Raw genomic sequence first — 19,630 nt, 5'->3', positions numbered from 1 at the left:
ACATCTGTGGTCAGTAATAAATCACGTTAATTAAATTTTTTGTCAAACTTTTCCTCACTTCAATAATTTTGCAAAAATGAACTATTTACGAAAAAATACTAATTAAAAACTAAATAAAATTAAATAATGGCATATTAAATTACATTTAGTTCTGATCCTACAATGGTTGAGAGCCGTTCTAGGAGTGCCAATATTGCTGATAATGGCACTCTGACCTGACTCTGATCTTCAAACATTACTCTACTGCAAAAAAAAAAAAGCTGCAATGTTACAATTGTGCAAGTAAAAGACAACACAAATTCATTTATTTCAAAACATTTCTTTTGATTTAATTTGGAAGGTGAAGCTATTAACGGCCAGCCAGATACTTCCAATGAAAACTAAAACCAAACAAAAGCTAAATGCTGGAGATTTCACACTGTAATTCAAATGCCATCCCAAATCGCACCTAAGCACACTAAACACAGGCACCACGAGTTTAAAACAGAGCAATACTCAGAAGTGTTGCTAGGTAGGTAGGTAGGTAGATAGGGTGCATGGTGTAGTTTAAAAACATGGAATTAGATGAGCCAATCAGAGCGAGCATAATCTGTCTGCTAATACAAACAGACCGCTGTACGACCGCAGTACACCACTGCCAACATCTCACATTATAGGACGAACCTTGAGTATATTATTGATTACATAAGCTGACATCTAGTCAGCTTTTTTTGAAAGTACTTGATACGATATCTATCATATACTCATTTACTTTGTAGCATAATTTATCACAATTTCATATATATTGTTATAATGTTATAATGTTATAACTCATTTTCACATTCATAATCCTAAATATCTGTAGCCAACAAGACCACTCTGAGAAGACCTCATCTTTATAAAAGAAAAAAGACAGGTTAGACCTGGTGTGATATACGTCAGATCATTCTTGATCTAATCCCAGATATAAAGCACTGAAATTGGACTGTCCAAAAGACAGAAACAGCCTTTAAGATATTACACTGTAACAGAATGAGAATAGTGAATTTTGTATACTTTTATACTTACTGGAATGATTTGCAAGATGCTTTGTGAGGACATTATATGTATATTATACCGCATTGTATAATTTATACAATATATAAAGGATGTAGTACAGTTTTTCCACAACTAAATGCACAGGTGATACTAGGTTATATTATGCAGTGGGTTGTATAAGTGCAGGATAGTACAATTATAATCAAGACAATGTATCATTGTTAAGGTGTAATGAGTGCAACTCTGTGTAACTCTGACCTGTTCTCGCAGTCTCTCCTGGTGGCCCATAATGGCTGAGGCATGGTGAGGGTATTTCTGCTTCAGGTGCTCCAGGAAGGCCTCTCTCTTCTTGTCCATTTCGGAGGGCTGCATGGCCAGTATTTCTCGTGAGCTCCGTGCACCTCCCACTGTGTGTCGGCGGGGCGCTCCCGCCCGGCTGCTTTTTGGGTCCCCGCGTACCCCTGTCCCGTTAGCAGATGCTCCAGCTGACACGGTGCCCCCCACAGGTTGCTTGCGATGTAGGTGCTCAGCGTCCTCTGGAGAGGTCACCTTTAGATTCCCCTTTAGCGGCTCTGGGAAAAGAGAGAGAATGGAATGATGAGGATGCAGATGAGGAAGACTTCGGCTCAATTGACATTTGCAAAACTCACATGTGGTCCTGGCACGTCACATAACATAGCAATTGCAGACTAACATATCATCTTGCTCTCACAAGGGGTTACACTGTCATTCCAAGTTCTCAATTCCCATACACTATGCAAAGATACCAGTGTGAAGGCGAGCCAACCACTTCTTTTCGAATTGCCTTTAACACAACAACATTAGTCAGATGAACATGCTTGGCGGAGAACACTTCAAGTGTTCTTCAAGTTCAACTTCCAATTCTGGTACATCAGCTAAGAGCAATGGGTAGAGGAAGGGACCTAGGCCAGAGAGAGCAAGGCCAATTATGCACTCTGGGACTCCAGGCCATGGATGGCTGTTACAAAACCTCCCGATTATAAAGCTACTGCTAAGTCGCGTGGCCTTCCTACTTCACATATCTAGTCAGTTTCACTTAATATTATTTTATTAGCTGACATTACTCACTGTTACCTTAGCTTTACCTGTTTAGTGGTTATCTGAAAGCACGAGTCACCACAATGGTTCAGTGATTTACAAAACAAATTACATCCAATAAATTACCATTGTGTGCCTTTCATGAACCAGAAATAACAGTTTTATTCCCAATGCAGTCATTTCTAAATCCCACCAACTAACTATGTTTCCCTTATCACACAATGTCTTTCGCCCAAGTCCCATAAATCCAACCAATCGCTTCCTTTAGAAATAAGCCGATAACTGCTCTTTTGGAGCTCCTGGCCGTCGGTGCAGCATCTCCAGGGGTAAAACTAGTGATGTTTAGAAAAGTGCAAAATTAATTATGTAATAATTATTATTATTAGTTGGGAACCCTCATAACCTTCTACGTATTCCACGGGGCCCCTAATGATTTTTTAGAACAAATAATTACTAATAATAATTAATAATACGTGTCTGCCATTTCTTTCTTTTTTTTTATTTAGCAGAATCATAAGATAAGATAAGATAAGATAAGATACTCATATTTAATACACTGCTTCAGGATTGGAAGCAAACCAGTTAAAACCCTGATATGGAAATTGTCCATGAAATTGATTTTCTTTTTTTCTTTTTTGATTTTCTATTTCAATCACACATCTTGGTACATACATCAAAGTGAGCTCTTCCATTGGTTAAAACATATTAGATTAACTAGAGACATAAGGGGGAAAAGATTAAAACTGAATTCCTCACTATATTGAAATAAAATTCAAATAAAATAAAATTCTAAACATACTTTTTATTCCCCAGTCCATATATTAAACTCATTTATCCAACTCACTGCTTATTCAGCTTACCCAAAAACAAACTAATGCAAGGCATTAGATAAGATTAGGGGTAAGATAAGGAGAAAAATTAAAGCTAAAATCATTAAATTACATAAGAAGACACTAAAATAGCACAGCCTCTGTTAAAATCCAGTATAGTATGATAATTGCATAAAACAAGTTAAAATAGACATAAAAAGTATAAAAGGGCATAAAATAAAATAATTATTAAAGTATGTCTCCAGTTGATCAGCGCTATGTGTGGAAGTGAGTTCAGATAGAAGGTCAGTGTCTTTGGGGAGTATTCACACCACTAGATTGTCTTCCAATGTGGTGTAAGAAGTGCCACAGAGGGGAAAAGGCTTCTATCAGCAAAATTACCCTTGGGAACGAACCCAGCACACACACACACACTCAGATAAGTCACTATGATGCATGGACTGCCTCTCTGCTTTTGGCACATTCAGGTTCAGACCTAATACAGCAATTCCTCACAGTAATGGGGACATAAATTGATAGGATGTCACAGAGATGCACGACCTTATGGGATATGTAGTCTTTTCCAGCTGGGAAAAGCTATGATTAATAGCCACAGTCTGATGGGAAATACTGAACTATAGTTTAGATCAAACTCTTGTAAATATAATGAGCTTTCATTGATTTGTGTCAGTCTGAAGCGAGCATGCCAACACTATTACAGACTATTAGAAACAATCTTTCAGCTGTGTTACTTGCTGCTCTACTCACTCAAGAACAATGCTATGCAGGAAAGGAGCACGGGATAAAGTTGTGTTACATTTCACACAGGAAAGCTTAGTGGAAAGCCCTTCATTACTCATTGCAATGTTGATTGATGTAACAGAATTAGCAGTTAGCATTCTCCTTCACAATTGAGGTGTTGAGGTGTCCAATTAGATTGCATAAGCTGCAGACTAAAAAATGTGGTGGTGCTTTATGTGTCTCAGTGGAAGCACAGGCCAACATTCACCCTTCCAGCTTGGCGGCATCATGTGTAATATGGGAAGATTAAAATAATAAGTGGAATTAGCAAAACTGGGGAAGACATCTGGCAAAAAGTTAGTCAGGGGTCAAATTGCAGGTGGGACCAGCGGTGGTAGATTTTGGTTGATATTTTTAGAATACAAAATCTTTCTAAATGAAGACAGGAAATAGCTGATATTGCTGCACAGTAGAACAGTGCACCACCATTTCAGAGTCTGCTAAATCTTCCTGAAGATCCTCCTATAAGCAATTCTGTTAGATGGTTTTCTTGGTTTTCCATCCCTTTTTTTGGTTTGACCTCCACCATTCCTGTTAATTACCATTTCTTAATTACATTATTAACTGAGGAAACGTCTGGGAAAACCTGATATCAGTTACTTGAATTTACAGAATACTCAGCAGCTGTTTTGAGCAGCCTACAGATACAGGATTTATATTATTTATAAAGCTTTGTAATTTGTCTCATCTAGCCTTTTCTAACAATGGTGTAAGTTTTTTTGTAAAAAAAAAAATCCTCTTAGAGGTCAAAACTCTTGGGTTGCCCAAACATTTGCTTGGCACTCCTTTCTTTTTCAATCTAAATTGCATGAAACTGAAAATATTGCCATGAAATAATACACAAATCTTGCTTTAAATATTTTTATGTTTAACTTTATACCTTTAAAGATCTTCTACTTACTTAACTATTCACAGTAACAGAAATGTTGACCTTTGGGCTTTGACTAGGGGTGGGCAAATTTTTTAACTACAACAATAAGAAAGAACAATGGAAAAAGAGCAAATGCTACTTAAACGCTAAATGGAATAAATCACAATTTGTATTCTGCTAATAGTCATTAAAGGCAGCCATAAATAAAATCTTGCGATAATGGAGGGGTTTGCTATCATTTTGGGGTTTGGACGAAATGTTAGCTGTAAAAAAAGCTGTAAAATGGTATGATTAAGTCATGTGCTGGCCCAAATGTGGACCATAAGCATGAGGAAGTGACCTGTGTTCATAGACTACCCCCCTGGGCTAAGCCTTCAAGTGCAATGTCACCAGACAGCAAACATGCTAAGAGGTCTATTAATAGCCACCCCCCCCCCACCACACACACACACACATTTGTTTTTATAGCTTGTCTCAGAAAACTGTAGCTCTGAAATGATATATAAAATTAATATTGGACTAACCACATAAACAATTATGTCAATTTTCTTAAGCTCAAAATGAATTTTGTACAAACTAACAAGTATTTTAAAGACTTGTATGCACATCCCTTGTAGTCAATTGCTGCCTAAAGTCAGGAACCATGGACAACATCAAATGTCCTGTTTTAAAACTGTTGGCCAAGCTTTTATTGCTATGGTCATTTTGTCTTCAGTAGGAGAAAAGCATGTCAGTTTGGGTTGAGGTCAGGTAAATGCCATTTAAGTCTATTCCATTTCTTTACCATAAGAAGCCCTTGGGCTCATTTTGGGGCTGTTCTGCTTGTCTTTTAATGTCTTAAGTCATTATCCATCTGTACTGTGAAGCACCATCCTAATAGGTTTGCAGTGTTTGACTGGAACTGAGCAGAAAATATAGTTCCACACAAATTAGATTTCATCCTGCTACTTCTATCAGCAGTCATCAATAGACATCAGTGAGCCAGTTTCATTGGCAGCCCAATGCCTTCATCATGTTTGTCAGATGATGCTTTGGATCCTGTTCTAGAACTCGACAGGTTTTTTGGGCGTTTTCTAGCAGTCTACTTTACTTTTCTATTCTCGAGTTTTACCATTTGCATCCTGAAGTAAACCCTCTGTATTTACTTTTATTAAACTGTATCTTGATTGCAGACTTTGACATTGACACACCCACCTCCTCTAGAGTGTTCGTGGTCTGACTAGATATTGTAAAAGGGGATTTCTTTGCTAATGAAATTATTCTGCAATCATCAACTTTAGTTTACTTCCATTGTCTTTTAGGTTTTTTGCTAATTTGCTTCCAGGTATTTTGCTGTTCATAGAATACCAAATTGTTGAATTTGCCACTCTTAAAGTTTCTTATAGCTCTCTGATTGGTTAGTTTAGATTTTTTTTGTTAGAGTTCCCATGAACATTTGGTTACACATCTACAAATTCAGCACTTGGAATCAACTCCAGGCCATTTATATCCTTAATTTGTCATGAAATAATGAGGTAACAGACCCCATTTGACATGCAGACAATTGTCCAATTACTTTTGATGCAGTGAAAATGGAGACATTACATAAAAATGACTGTAATTTCTAAACAATTACATTAATTAGCTTTTTTGCTATTCTTTACAATAAGTAGAATAAAGAACTATTTAGGATAGTCTGCCTAGACTTTTCTGTTAAATACTTTGCACATAATGCTCAGATTTAGTTTTTAGTCTTACCTCTTCGATTGAAACACATGTCCAGGCGACTCTTGACTTTGATTTGACTGACTCAGAAAATCAGAGGCTTTTGCAAAAACATGTAAAACATGTCCGAGCCAGCTCGACATTGTCATTAAAGTAAATGCGGCACAAATACTAATACTAAGAATTTCAAAGATTCCACTTTCAAGCCATTTCGCTTGTATTTGCACGCTTCTTACCTTCTCCCGCTCCTTTTTCATCTGCAGCTTCCATTCTAGATAGCTCAGTAGAGCAGAGTTAAAGAAGGCAAGATGGAGTCCCTACTGGTGAGAGTGGCCAACCGGTCAACTTGTTTCACAGTCTAGACAGCGTGCAACTGGCCAGATTAAGCAAAGAAACCCTCCGCTTCAAAACACCCTCAGCTGGTTGCCCTCTGTGTGTGAGTGTGTATGTGTGTGTGTGTGTGTGTGTGTGTGACCTCATTCCCAGGGTCCGCTAAAAGAGGGGGCAGTGACGCCAGTGATTTTTGCTGGCCAACACGTGTCACACACTCACACACCCACACAGACACACACACACACATACACACACACAAACACACACACACACACACACACACACACACACACACACACACACACACATTCTTTCACACTCCCTCTCTCACTCCCTCACACTTTACCCTAAGTTAGATCACTTCTGAACACTTTCATGGGTGGACGCACAGAGAGTGTTTATCTGTGAAATGAGGGCTGAGGGTGTAAGGCTTGGTGAGTGTGTATGTGTGTGTATGGGAGATTGAGTGTCTGTGTGTGTGTGTGTGTTTGAAAAACAGCTGAAGAGATCAGCTTCCTCAGCTTTAATCTGTGCATGACTTGTGACCGAGTTTAGGTCTGTAAGAATGAGCCCAGGCAGTGTGTGTATGTGTGTCAGAAAGTTTTGATTGAAACATTTGATGAATGGAAGGTGTTTTGTTTTTTTTGGGTTTTTTTTTTGCAGTACTGTACAGTTTGTATGTGTGTGTATGTGACAGTGGCGAGAGCTAGAGAGTTGGGAGTGTGTGTGTGTGTGTGTGCGTTTGTGTAATTGAGAATAGTCCAGGCATCTCAGACTCAATCACGCTCCAGACAGGTGAAGACTAATGAGTAACACATGGAAAGACACATACACACACACACACACACACATAAAATAACCCTCTGAACCAAGTCTGTATAAACAAACACAATAAACATACAGGCTACATTCAACTCAATTCCTCCTCTGTCCAGTGTTTTGCCCTCAAGCCAAGTTCTGTCACATACGCACTGTTACACACACACACACACACTCAGGGTCAGGCCTGGTCAGACACCTCTATGTAGAGTGTAATGTGTAGGGCCTGCTTCCATTAGCCAAGCATAAAGACCAATTCTAGAAATGCTGCATTCTTAAAGAGCTTTCTTTACTGTAGGCCAGATTTAGAAGACCTCCAAATGTTCTTCACCCCCCCCCCCCCCCAAAATAAATGCATCATTATTTTAACTAACTAAGCAGTGACATCACACCTTAAAATGAAGAGATAACTATGATACTCTATAGTGTGTAATGAGTATGGGTGGGGTGAAGGCCTTGTAGCGCCAGTGAAAACTAAAGAGACAGACTTTAGACACTAGACATGTCTTGGCAAATTCAATATTCTTTCTCCTAACTATCATTTCAAGGATGCCTCCTCATCCATATTGCGTGGCTCATCCCTCTGTCTCTAAGGCCAAATGCCAAGCCACAAGCTCCGCTGATGGAAAACTGGAGACAACTGCCTCCAACCACCAAAATGAAACCTTCTATCATTCCATCGTTCCTCTGCCTCTTTTCTTTCCTGCTATTTTTCTCAAAGTCGTTTGGGATCCTGCTGCAGCAGAAAAGCAACTCTGCTTAACAAACAACTTTAATTGTGATGCATATTTTTCTATTTTCCGCAATAATAAATGAACCATTAAAGCTAACATTCAGCACCTATATTATGCCAGCGTTGCAGCCTTATTTCTTATGCAGAGAAGAAACATTCGCCTTGCTTGGTTCCTTACTTCAAATGAAGAATATTCTGGAAATCCCACTTCTCTAAGTATCTGACAGGCTCCCGGAATTTGCCTTCCAAAGCATGGCGCTGGAATTAAGAGGCTGAGGCATGAGAGAACCATTTCAGCAAAGCTTTCCTCCATACCTCCAAAAACTAAAAGGCACATCTGAGCAGTTTAGATCACCATACAGCCCCATACAAAGTTCAGGTTACCATTACAAATATTAGAAAGCTAACTATACAAACCTGGTTATACCTAACAGAACATTAGAATAAACATAGAAATTCCACACATGATAAAAAAAACATGTTAGAAAAATATATTTGTATTATTACTAAATGTAGGATACTTGCAAGCGAGTATTGTCCAAGGGATTATGAATCTGTCAAAGGTATGGACACACTTGCTTGATGTATGGGTAAGTATTTATTATGTAATTCTAAAGACAGAATCAAAACAAATGTATAGTGATGATACAGATAAAATGAAGTTCATAATTATCATTTCCAAACAAAAAAAAACTATAAACTCTCATTTAGAGCTGTGGAATGAATTCAAATCTACAATTAACAACCATCTTAATTACAGTGTGTGCCTTGTTAAAATATAATTAGTGAAATGTGTGTCCACGTCAATGCATTTCAGCCAATCAGTTGTGGAAGGTTCAATTATTCTGTATGGCAGAAAGTCATTATGTGTGTTATTTCATGGTCTTTATGTATTATTCTAAAGTAAATTAAATAGCTAACCATAAAAAGGTTCAGACTTTTGTATGGTGCTTTGAGGGCTGCTCATTCCTCCAGGGCCCCTGGCTGCTTGTTTTGGCTCTGGTCTCCAGCTGCTCATTAAAAGCATCCTGGGAGCCCCTTGAGGCATTTGGGTGATGGAATCCGACTGTCAGGCACTGTTTGGCTGAGGTGCGCGGCACAGCCTTTGGGGTCAAGTAAAGAGTGTCAGAGACTGAGGAGGGGAAGTGTGTGGGGAGTGTGTGTGCCTGTATCTTTTCCATATACTCTATGTTGCACAAAACACACTCCAATGTCTCTTCCCAGAGGCAGCATTAACATCTTGCGGTGGTCTACAATAGTAGACTAGAGATTAATTAATTAATTTTACTCTATTACTGTAAAATTAATTAAACCACAGTGTACTTTTCTGAGTATGTCATGGTAAACAACTGCACCAACGTATTACAAAGGGTTCTTAAAGTGATGCTCTAAAGAACACCATTTGTAAAAGAGATATGTGACTGTCAAGAACCATTTAAACATTTAAAAGAACCTTTGATTAGTGTAAAGATTCTTTATCGATGGAAAGCTTCTTTACATTCACACATCGTTCTAAAAACATCGTTCACAAATTTATTTGTGGAACACTTCTTTTAAACTCCTCCACCATGACTCAACATTGCCATCCATTTTGAATAATAATTTAAAGATACCTCTAAGTTTATACACTACTAAACACAAGTCAGTAAGGTGAACACTCTGCTATTCGCCCAAGTAATCTTGGAAGAGGTGGGTTTTCAGTCTGCATTTGAAGACAGCAAGCGACTTGTCTGTTCGGACACCCAGGGGAAGTTCGTTCCACCACTTTGGTGCCAGGACAGAAAAAAGTCTGGACGCTGGTCTTCCGTGGATTTTGAGGGATGGCGGGTCAAGCGGAGCCATACTTGAAGCTCGAAGGGCACTTGTGGACAGTTTAACCCCTTAACACTCCAAGGATTATTACACACTAAAGTGTATTACTCAGCAATTACAGGGACTTCTGTAGAAACTGGTGAGACTATTCTTTGGTAGTAGAAGTTAGAAATAATAATTTTGGCCCGCCATAGGCCATAGGCTTTTTAAGGGCTAAACTCTTCCACCATGATTAAACTCCTTCACCAAAGTTCAACATGTCCACCATGATTATACTTCTAAACTATAAATAAAAAGCCACCTGTGGACAGTTTAAACCCACCAACATTCAACACTGCACAATGATTATACTCCTACACTATGAATAAAAGCTTAAACTACTCCACAATGACACCATGAAAACTTGCCCCACTTTTAGCCAATTCCAACTCCTCCACCATGCTAAAAACTTGCTCTACCAGTAGAATGGTAGTTTAAACTTCAGCATAATTGTATTCCTCCACAATCACAATAACCTGCTCCACTTGTGGACAGTTTAAACTTCTCCACCATGGTGGAAAAAAACACTCCTCTGCCCTGATTTAACACTTTATTTTATGGTCCTGAAGAGGAGTCAAACCTGAAGTGGAGATATCCTTGAGTGTTGTATTCTCTCTTGATACTTGGAATAAACAGTGACAACAGATTGTTTGTCAAGTGTCCTTCACTTCAGCAATGAAACACTTCCACACTTTTTCCCCATGGTTATCTGCTGCTAAAACCATCTGAACGCATCTGTTCTAGAACAACTGTGAGAGATCAATAATCGAGTGGAGTAAGGATTAAGGTGTTTTGTTCAGCCTCATTTCGAACATTTTGGTGTCCGAAATGACAGTGCATAGGGATGCACTGTCATTTCGGAAACCAAAATGTTTGAAACAGAGGCTCCTTACATCAGGGGATGTAAGGAGCCTCTGTTCTGGCTCCCCGGTATTAAGCCTCATTCAAAAAGCAATCTGGTCTGAAACACCCTTTACACATTCAGTGTCAAAAGGGCAGGGCTAAACTTCGCATAGCACGAGGACACAACGAGCTTAAGAAGTAAATCTAAATGCTGTAAGTATCATTATTTGACGGTTTAAAAAGACATGGAGCAGTATTTGACAGACACATCTAAAGTCCAGTCTCTTGGATGATTTCCCTTTTATAAATAGAAACCTGGACAATTTAATTTCTATAATTTTCTTTCTATACAGTTAAGTCAATTAAATCAAAATATATTATTTAAATTAAATAAGAAATGTAAATGTAATTCAATGAAAAAAGGTTATTGAAACATATAACCATGAAAAAATTCCAAGTCACTGAACACCCCCTGGAGCTCAGTTAAATCATCATTAATAAATAGGGATAAGGAATAAGGAATATGGCACATGTGTAAATCTGCCTAAAGCAGGCCATCCTCACAAACTGTGACTGTGAAGGAGACCAGTGAGGGAGGCCACCAAGACACCTAAGACTACTCTGAGTTAAAAGTTTCAGCAGTTGAGACTCCAAGGTCACCTGGAAGAAGGCTTGAAAAACATCAAACATTGCATATCACCACAAATACACCACCGTGAAGCATGGTGGTGGCAGCAACATGCTGTGGGGATGCTTCTCAGCAGCAAGCTCTTGAAGACTTGTGAAGGTAGAGGGTAAAATGAATGCAGCAAAATATTGGAGAAATCTTGGAGGACAATCTGATTTAGTCTGCAGGGGGCCTGCAACTTGGGAGAAGAATTATTTCAAAGCCTAGACCTCAGTCAAATGGAGAATTTGTGGCTGGTCTTGCCTAATCTTAAAGCAACCTGACAGAGCATGAGCAGTTTGGCAAAGAGAAATGGAGTAAGTCTGCAGTGTCCAGATGTGCAAACCTGATTGAGACCATACAGAGCCTTAAACACCATGCCATAAACACTTGAGAGCCGCCTCTGTATGTTCCAGGCTGCTGTACAAATGAATGAAAGGCTCTGTTTTTTTGCTTTGAATTACAGTTTGTGTCCAGTCTTATGACACCCTACACACACACACACACACACACACACACACACACACACATAAAGATATGTTTGTTTCTTTAGGTTAGGGAATTGTTATGCTGTAATGCAGACACTATGTGGCCTGGTCACATTTTTACCCAGGAAGAGTTCATCATTAATTTATTCTCTCTCTCTCTCTCTCTCTCTCTCTCTCTCTCTCTCTTTCTCTTGCTCCTTTTCTCTCTGTCTCACTTGCTGTCTTTATCTCTGTGTCTCTCTGTCCTTTCCTCTGTCACCCTCTCTGTTTTTATGCATGTCTTTATACTGTCTGTTTCTCTGTCTGTCAGTCTCTTTTTTACATGTTTTTCTCCCTGTGTGTCTCTCTCTGTCTTAATGTTGCTCTCTCTTTATGTCTCTGTCTGTCTCTCTTTCTATCTGTCTGTTTCTATCTCTCCTCCTCTCTCTGTTGTTAGGTCAGTCTCTCTCTCTGCCTCTGTTGTTCTGTCTGTCTGTCTTTCTTTCTGTTGTTCTGTCTGTTTCTCTCTCCTCCTCTATGTGGTTCTGTCTGTTTTTTTTTTTGTTGTAGAAATGGGAATTTCTGTCCTAGTGAATAGCTAGGTGAGTCCAAGATGACATGATTTCCAAAAGGCAAATTGTTTAAAAAAAAATTCTATAATTTTACAACATTAATTTTACTGCTTTGTGGCTTTGAAATCTACATCAACTGTTTGTTTGTTTGTTTGTTTGTTTTTGAAAAGAAGATGCCCTTAACTATTTAAGGTCTGTGATCTTGGAAGTTAAATGAGAGCTCTCAGTGGGGCTCAGAGTGGCTCAGCGGTCTAATGCGCAACCTCTATGGCCTGGGGGTCTTAAGTTTGAATCCTGAGCCATGCTTCTTTGCCATCAGCAGCCAGGGTCAGAGACAGCACAATTTGGTGTGCTCTCTCCACTCATCACTCCTAAGTGATGTTGGCTGGCACAGACGTCTCTTAGCTGCTGCGGTGGAGCTGAGATCCTAGCACTTTCCTCTGAGTGTGCTGGCTGCCTGAAGCATCGGTGGCAGTTTGAAAAGAGGCAGTGGCTGGCTTCGCATGTATTGAGGAGACATGTGTTAAGTCCTTACCCTCCTAGTGTCTGGGAGTTACACATGGGTGGGTTAATTGGCAGTACCAAATTTGGGGGAAAAAAGGACAAATGTTTGACTAGGGCCTCCCAAACATTTGCATGCCACTGTCCATAACAGATTTTATACACATTAGTGACATGTCATGACATGTCAAAAAACTAAGAAAACAACATTTAGACATGACTTGCGTTGCTGTCGAATTCATTTACTTACATAATTCCACCACTGTTACCCCTGTATGTCTCAAAGCGAATCACAGAATCACTAAAGTTTGCTGCTGGACCCCGCTACACGGGACTGGTCTGTAAACTCATCTTTTTCTCATCTGAACAGAGCAATCACACCTGGGTTTGTTTTAATGGAAGCAAATCTGCCACGCATGAACACAATATCTGAATCCCTATAACAATCTTCAGAAATTCAATATCAGTCAAAAAAAACTTGTTGCTTTTCTAACGTTTGCCACCAGGGGGCTCCCTCTTACACGACTACACACAAGCACACACTCATTCACTGTTGTAATGTGTTTGCGGTAGGTTTTCTTTCAGCCCATGTTACTAGTGTGTGTGTAGAGCCGGGCTCCGCATTGGTCTCCGTGCCAACAGTCACCCTGCCAACCAACGGGCTTGTAGACCCCTGAGGGGATGAGACAGGGAACCGCCTGAGAACAGCTGCTCACACACACACATATATATATACACCTTGGCTGCGAGAACTGCAGCTTGATGATATTTGGCTGAAATGAATTCTCGGATCATTCGTCACACAGCTGGAGAGGAGACGTCCAGGCCTGTGTGTGTGTGTGTGTGTGGGGGGGGGGGGTAAAAGTGTGAAGTGGAAAAAGAGAGAGGAATCTGAGTTATGGTAAAGTTAAAAAGCCTGACTTGGCTTAGGATGATGAAAAAAAATACAATATAATATCTTGGAATAAGTTCAGATAGATTTATAATAAAAATGAGATAATACGATCTTTTGGCAGGTGTTCAGCATAACACACACATAACACACAGCTATGCTAGGCCTGCAAAGAGGCTTCGAGATCAAACCTCCCTCTGTCTGTGTCTACACATACACACTCTTTTATCCCAGTGAAATTCCCCTTTCAGCTCGGGTGCATTGTCTTATTTGAATTCATGTTTAAATATAACAGCCCTCATATGGCTTTATTAAAATGTGATTACTCTGCAGTCAGGGCTCCACACTGAGATAAGAAGCTTTAAAGCAGAATTCACTGCAGCCAGTCAATCATTCAGCTTTTCACACAGACACACATACACACACACAAACCCACATTTCTCAGCTCAGCATGGTGCTACAGTGTCTGGTTAAGCGTTAGAGTTCAGGGCTCAACTGTGTCTCTAAAAGGATTTGTATTTATAAAGTCATCTTACTACAACATAAAGTACAAACCCGAACTGATCTAGCTAAAGAATAGCTGTATTAGGGTCCGGCCGAGAGAGCAGCTGGCCAATAAAGTTAGCTAATATTAAAGCAACATTATGGAGCAACCCCACAATAACAGCTTTAATTTTATACCCCACAATAACAGCCTCAAAATCATATTGATGCTCCATTGACTTGTAATAGACAGAATGGCATCTCTGGGCCTGGAACACTGCTAACTCCAGTGTGTAACCTTTTTGCAATATCAGTTGACCCATATCAGTCTACATTCTAATTTTACTTCAGATACCAATTATGTATCTTAGCTTGTCAACAAATGCACTTTTCAAGCCACCCATAAGGGGGAGCTCTAAGCACAATTTTAATATATTTACAAAATGTGTAAAAGTGAATTACATTAATCATTATATCATTAATTGCCGGAGGAGCTCGGGAGCAAAAAATACCAATTCTTGCATCATCAAGATTTCAAGTGGTTGAGATGTCACTTGTAGAGGAACCTACAGATTTCTATAGAGTGGTGGTAACAGGAAAAATCCAGATATAGATATTCTACAGTATTTACTATTACATAATGGTAATATAGTGTGCCTTGGGGACTATTTTAAATTCTTAGAATGCGCTTAATTGTGCCCCTCTGACATGAATGTTTGTATGTTTCAGGCCCAAGCGTTACTGCAAAATTATTGCAAATGTGTCTCATGCTTCAGACCTCATATGTAATAACCTAATAACTCTGTGATGTAGTTTTCAGAGTCCTTAAACTTTTCAGACCTCTGGTTCCATTCACCACCACTGTCAACAATTCAGCACATTTCTCTAGAACAGGGCCCCACCAAACAACTCTGAATGACTAATGTCTTAACCATTTAATTATGCAGACATTATAAAAAAAAGAAGAAGGAGAAGAAGAAGAAAAATGGAACTGTTTAAGATTCAAATAGGCTGTAATTATTGGAGAAAACACAATTCTTTATAGATGACTTGATTTACTCTATGTATCAATGAAGCAATACCTCAAATGTGAAGAAAGTCTTAATGGTTTCCTGCAACAAATCCAGCCTGAATCATTACATGCTTGTCTAAAATTATTCTGAACTGTTAATTACCCAAAATTAATTATAGGCTTGCTCAGAAGGTTTCTGACACTGAGACACAGCTATTAAAATGAACATGGAAAAGTTTATGACGTAGCTAAACCCAATATTAGCAGCTGTTCATTTGGCCATTTTTAAAAAAGACAACAGTACAGTAAGTCATCTGGAAAACTGTATTCCTGACTGTAATATTGTACTTCATCTACTGTGGCCCATCAAACGCCAAAGGAGAACTGAAGCAGAAGCATGGACACCCATGACTAGCAGAGCACGGCGTGTGTGTACCAACTGTGGTTTTTTAGTAGGGGCAGCCTTCTAGCATTGTTGTACTACAAAGGCCTGTGGTGTGGTAGACACTTTGGAGCGACTATGGCCCAGGGGCTTACCAGGGCCCTCAAACAAACGTTTCTTTGAAAGCACTTTGGATCAAACTGACGTGAAGGCTTTTAGCATGGCAGCTCCGCCTCTGCTCCATTTGCTTTTGCTGCAATGAGGGGAAAAAAAGGGTCCGGCTCTGTGCCAGACATGGTACTGAAGTTCTAGTGGGGCTGGATCACAAGGATGTGTGAATGTCAAGCAGGGATGCTTCGGCATGCAATCGTCTGTGAATTCTGACAGAAGGACATTCCTCAGGATTGATGTGAACAGTGTTTTTGTAACATAAAAGTAACTTTGTCCATCACATTTTTGTTGATTACTGAATCGTGTGTATAAGTCACTGTGTGTGTTTGATCACTAGTGTGTATGTGTATGTTAACTACACAGATGGATTAAAGGGGGAGGCCAAATTCCATCTGTGTCCAACAAAATGGTGAATACGGTTGTCTTGTCTTGCCTCTACCAAGCAGTGTTAATTGGAAAATAGTATTACAATTCAGCCTTGCTTCAGGAAGAATTTGTACATATGACTAAAAGACCATTTTAGGATTTGTACAATGCGTACTAAATACAGCCTGACCCTCGTACATATTTACTGAGGCAACCCAGACACACAGAAATCAAACGCTGAGTTTATTACCTGAACCTACACCTCAGCATAAGTACACCTAAATGTAATTTAACCTAAACTGAACCATGACTTCTTACAGTTTCATAAGCTCAATTACACAGAAAAGCAATACAGATAGAATTTTGTAGATTTCTTGTAGATTATATTTTTTCAATTCTTCTTCGAGTACACGGCAGACAGTGTCCATTTGGCAAAACATCAGCACCTGTGGAGGGGTTCTCCTTTTGTGAATCCTAAAATATGTATGTAATATCTTCACACAGTGCTGAGAGGACAGAAACACTGGTAATCTGGTAAGACTATAGAAATTATAAAAATAAATAATTACAACATTAATTACAATGATCTTGTTATAGTGCTAAAAACAAAGCTATGCTATGCAATGTTAGGTGGCTCCTGTGAAAATCAGTATCTTTTTCACCCCAACAAAGGTCACATACTTTAAACACAGTAGCTGCTTACATTTTCAATAGTAACAGAGATGTGATTGCTCAAATATGTTTTAAATGATTTAGCAAAAAAACAAAAATTGGTTCAGTTTAGCCTTGCTCTCCCATATTGCTGAGCTAACAGCCACAACACACACACACACACACCTTGCAGTGTTTCTCCCACCTCAGCCGAATGTATCATTTACTGTAGTAGACTTCATTTACTGGAAAATGCATTTTGTCACATTGACCACCATTACGCAATCAGCCCACCGGTTTTGGAGCAAAAGGAGTAATGCTTCATTTGCAATGCAGTCATTTCATTACAGGAATAAAACTGACTCACTGAAGTAGGCGTGGAGGGGACTTGTAAACACATGATGCATGCTGAAGGGGAAGTTTTCAAAACTTCTGCATGATAAATGGTTAAGATGTAAACAAAGTCATTCAGAGTAAAGTCTAAAGTCTACCAACATCAGGTGCTAATCCAAATACACAGGAGTGTCGGGATTAGCAGGGTGTTGCAGCTTTGCTCACTTTCATGATACTGAATACTGTTTTTGACATCAATTCACTAACTACTACTACCAAACTTTGAATGTAAAGAATGTGTTGAGACTTTTGAACATAAGTTACATAAAACATGAATAAATGCTTTCTCTGGCCATAAGCCTCAATCTAATTGTAATTTAGTGTATATATTTTTATTGGAGCCATTAGCTTGGTAAATAGTCAGCTGGCACAATAGAGTAATGAAAAAATCTAACGTTATGGTTTTAAAAAAGTAAGCATAAGTACTTTACTGCTATGGTTTACAAACAGGTTCATCCACCCCCTTTTTGGCTTTGAAACAGGACTCGTGCCAGGTCACAATCATTCCTGAGCAAGATTTGCCGAGATCATTGAAATTTATGTTCACTCGATTCCTCGCCTCTCTGAAGGCTCATATAAACAACTTTACTTTACTGAATAAAATAATGGAATGGCCTATTATAAGGCATCAGAGTTTCCCCCAAGGGCAAATGAAGAAGCTAAGTGGACGAGGTTCCAACCAGTACTGAAACGCAAAGTCAGAAGGGAGAAACAGAGGCTACTTGACTGCTGAGTTAAACTTTACAAGAACACTGCTGCAGAGGACTTATAAACCCCAGAGGCTTTGTGGGCGAAACAGCGCGTTAAACGTGTCTTTCCCACAGAAAGCAACTGGAAACGGTATGGACTCCTATGTGCTGTCAGTGGCACTGACAAAATCAAAACATTATGAATGAATTAATACTATTACTGGCAAAGGATCTAATACTATTACTGGCAAAGGATCAAATAATCTCCAGCAAAGTACCATCTCTAAGAAAAGGGTACAGCCTGAATGACTCACATACCTGAAGCCTAGAATAAAGGTGAAGTTTCTTCTTCTTTTCCTTTTAATTTTATACCCCCCCTTAAAAGGTGAGCTTGATTGTTCCTGCCGCACCACTGAACATGAAAAGGAAAGTTCAAATCACTGCATATGTGAAATCATTGGCTAATGCACATAATATTCATATTTAAATGAATATTCAGTCTAATAGCTATCAAAACACATTCATGGCAGATGTCACTGAGCGCTTACTGAACTATGAGAAGAAATGTTGTCCTTACTGTATTCGTGTATTTTTAGTAGATTGGTTCATCCAGGTTTGCTTGCTCTACCTTTCAATCAAACTTAGCAGGTCATTTAACTCGCAACTACAGTGAGCTTGTTTTCAGAGCGAGACATCCTCGACCAGGGAGATCCCAAACGCTTCGAGCCTGGATTCCAGTTGTTTCTGAGAATTGCAGTAAAAGGAAACTGTAAAAGCGTAGCTCCGAATTCTTGCTGAAACAGTCAATTGCAGCTCTTTCCCAATTTCCCAATTTCCCAAGGCTGCCACTCTTTGCGTTGTGATGTCCCATGCATACCCTCTATAGTAAATGTGTTAATTAGAAAGAAATCCTTTAGTTCAGTGACATTTCAGCCAGCATCATATTAGTAAGTCTACATAACCAGAGTTTCCATTCAAACCCTCCATTACATTACAGAGCACAGGCCTGTAAAAGCCATCACACACCAAACTGGTGCCATCACCAGCCAAGAGAGGGCAGGAGTATATATACACACACACAAACAAACATTCATGAACTCTTTTAGGTCATTTGAGAATAGCAATAAGTGTAAATGTACACCAGCGTTATCCTAGAGAGACTGGAGAACACAGGCCAAGAGATCTAAACCCATTCCTCCAAACAGAATCTTGTCACATTGTGAAGGCCAGAAGTTCCCTTCTGCACACAAGAATGGAGCTAGAGAAGTGTATGAAAGAGAGCAAGGAAGAGGGAGAGAGAGAGACAGAGAGATGGTGTTTTCACTTCTGCATGAAGTCTGCAGTTGAAACAGCCAATCAGATTCACTCCCTATGACATCACCTCCTCCAGGCCACATCCCAGAGTGCCAATGTCATCAGCATTGAAGCATGCCATGATGTAATGCAGACTGGACCTCAGCTAGAGACACACACACACACACCTCTTTGAAATACTCGTTTACTCCTCTCTTTTTCAAAAGCTTTGATTTCTCAATAGTGTGATA

General features: G+C 39.3%; 1 protein-coding gene across 10 annotated transcripts in view; it reads right to left on the bottom strand.

Moving 5' to 3' along the window:
* LOC140556416 (sickle tail protein homolog) overlaps positions 1-19,630 on the bottom strand; it is a 161,314-nt gene that overhangs the window by 69,661 nt on the left and 72,023 nt on the right. For all 10 annotated transcript variants that reach the window (XM_072680321.1, XM_072680322.1, XM_072680316.1 and 7 more), the window contains exon 2: positions 1,276-1,589. In XM_072680321.1, the coding sequence (XP_072536422.1) occupies positions 1,276-1,589 (314 nt within the window). The remainder of the gene's footprint in view (positions 1-1,275; positions 1,590-19,630) is intronic.

This window comes from Salminus brasiliensis, chromosome 5 (genome assembly GCF_030463535.1).
Source record: "Salminus brasiliensis chromosome 5, fSalBra1.hap2, whole genome shotgun sequence".
Taxonomy (NCBI): Eukaryota; Metazoa; Chordata; class Actinopteri; order Characiformes; family Bryconidae; genus Salminus; species Salminus brasiliensis.
The sequence above is the reverse complement of the archived record's forward strand: the minus strand, read 5'-3'. Positions and strand labels throughout refer to the sequence as shown.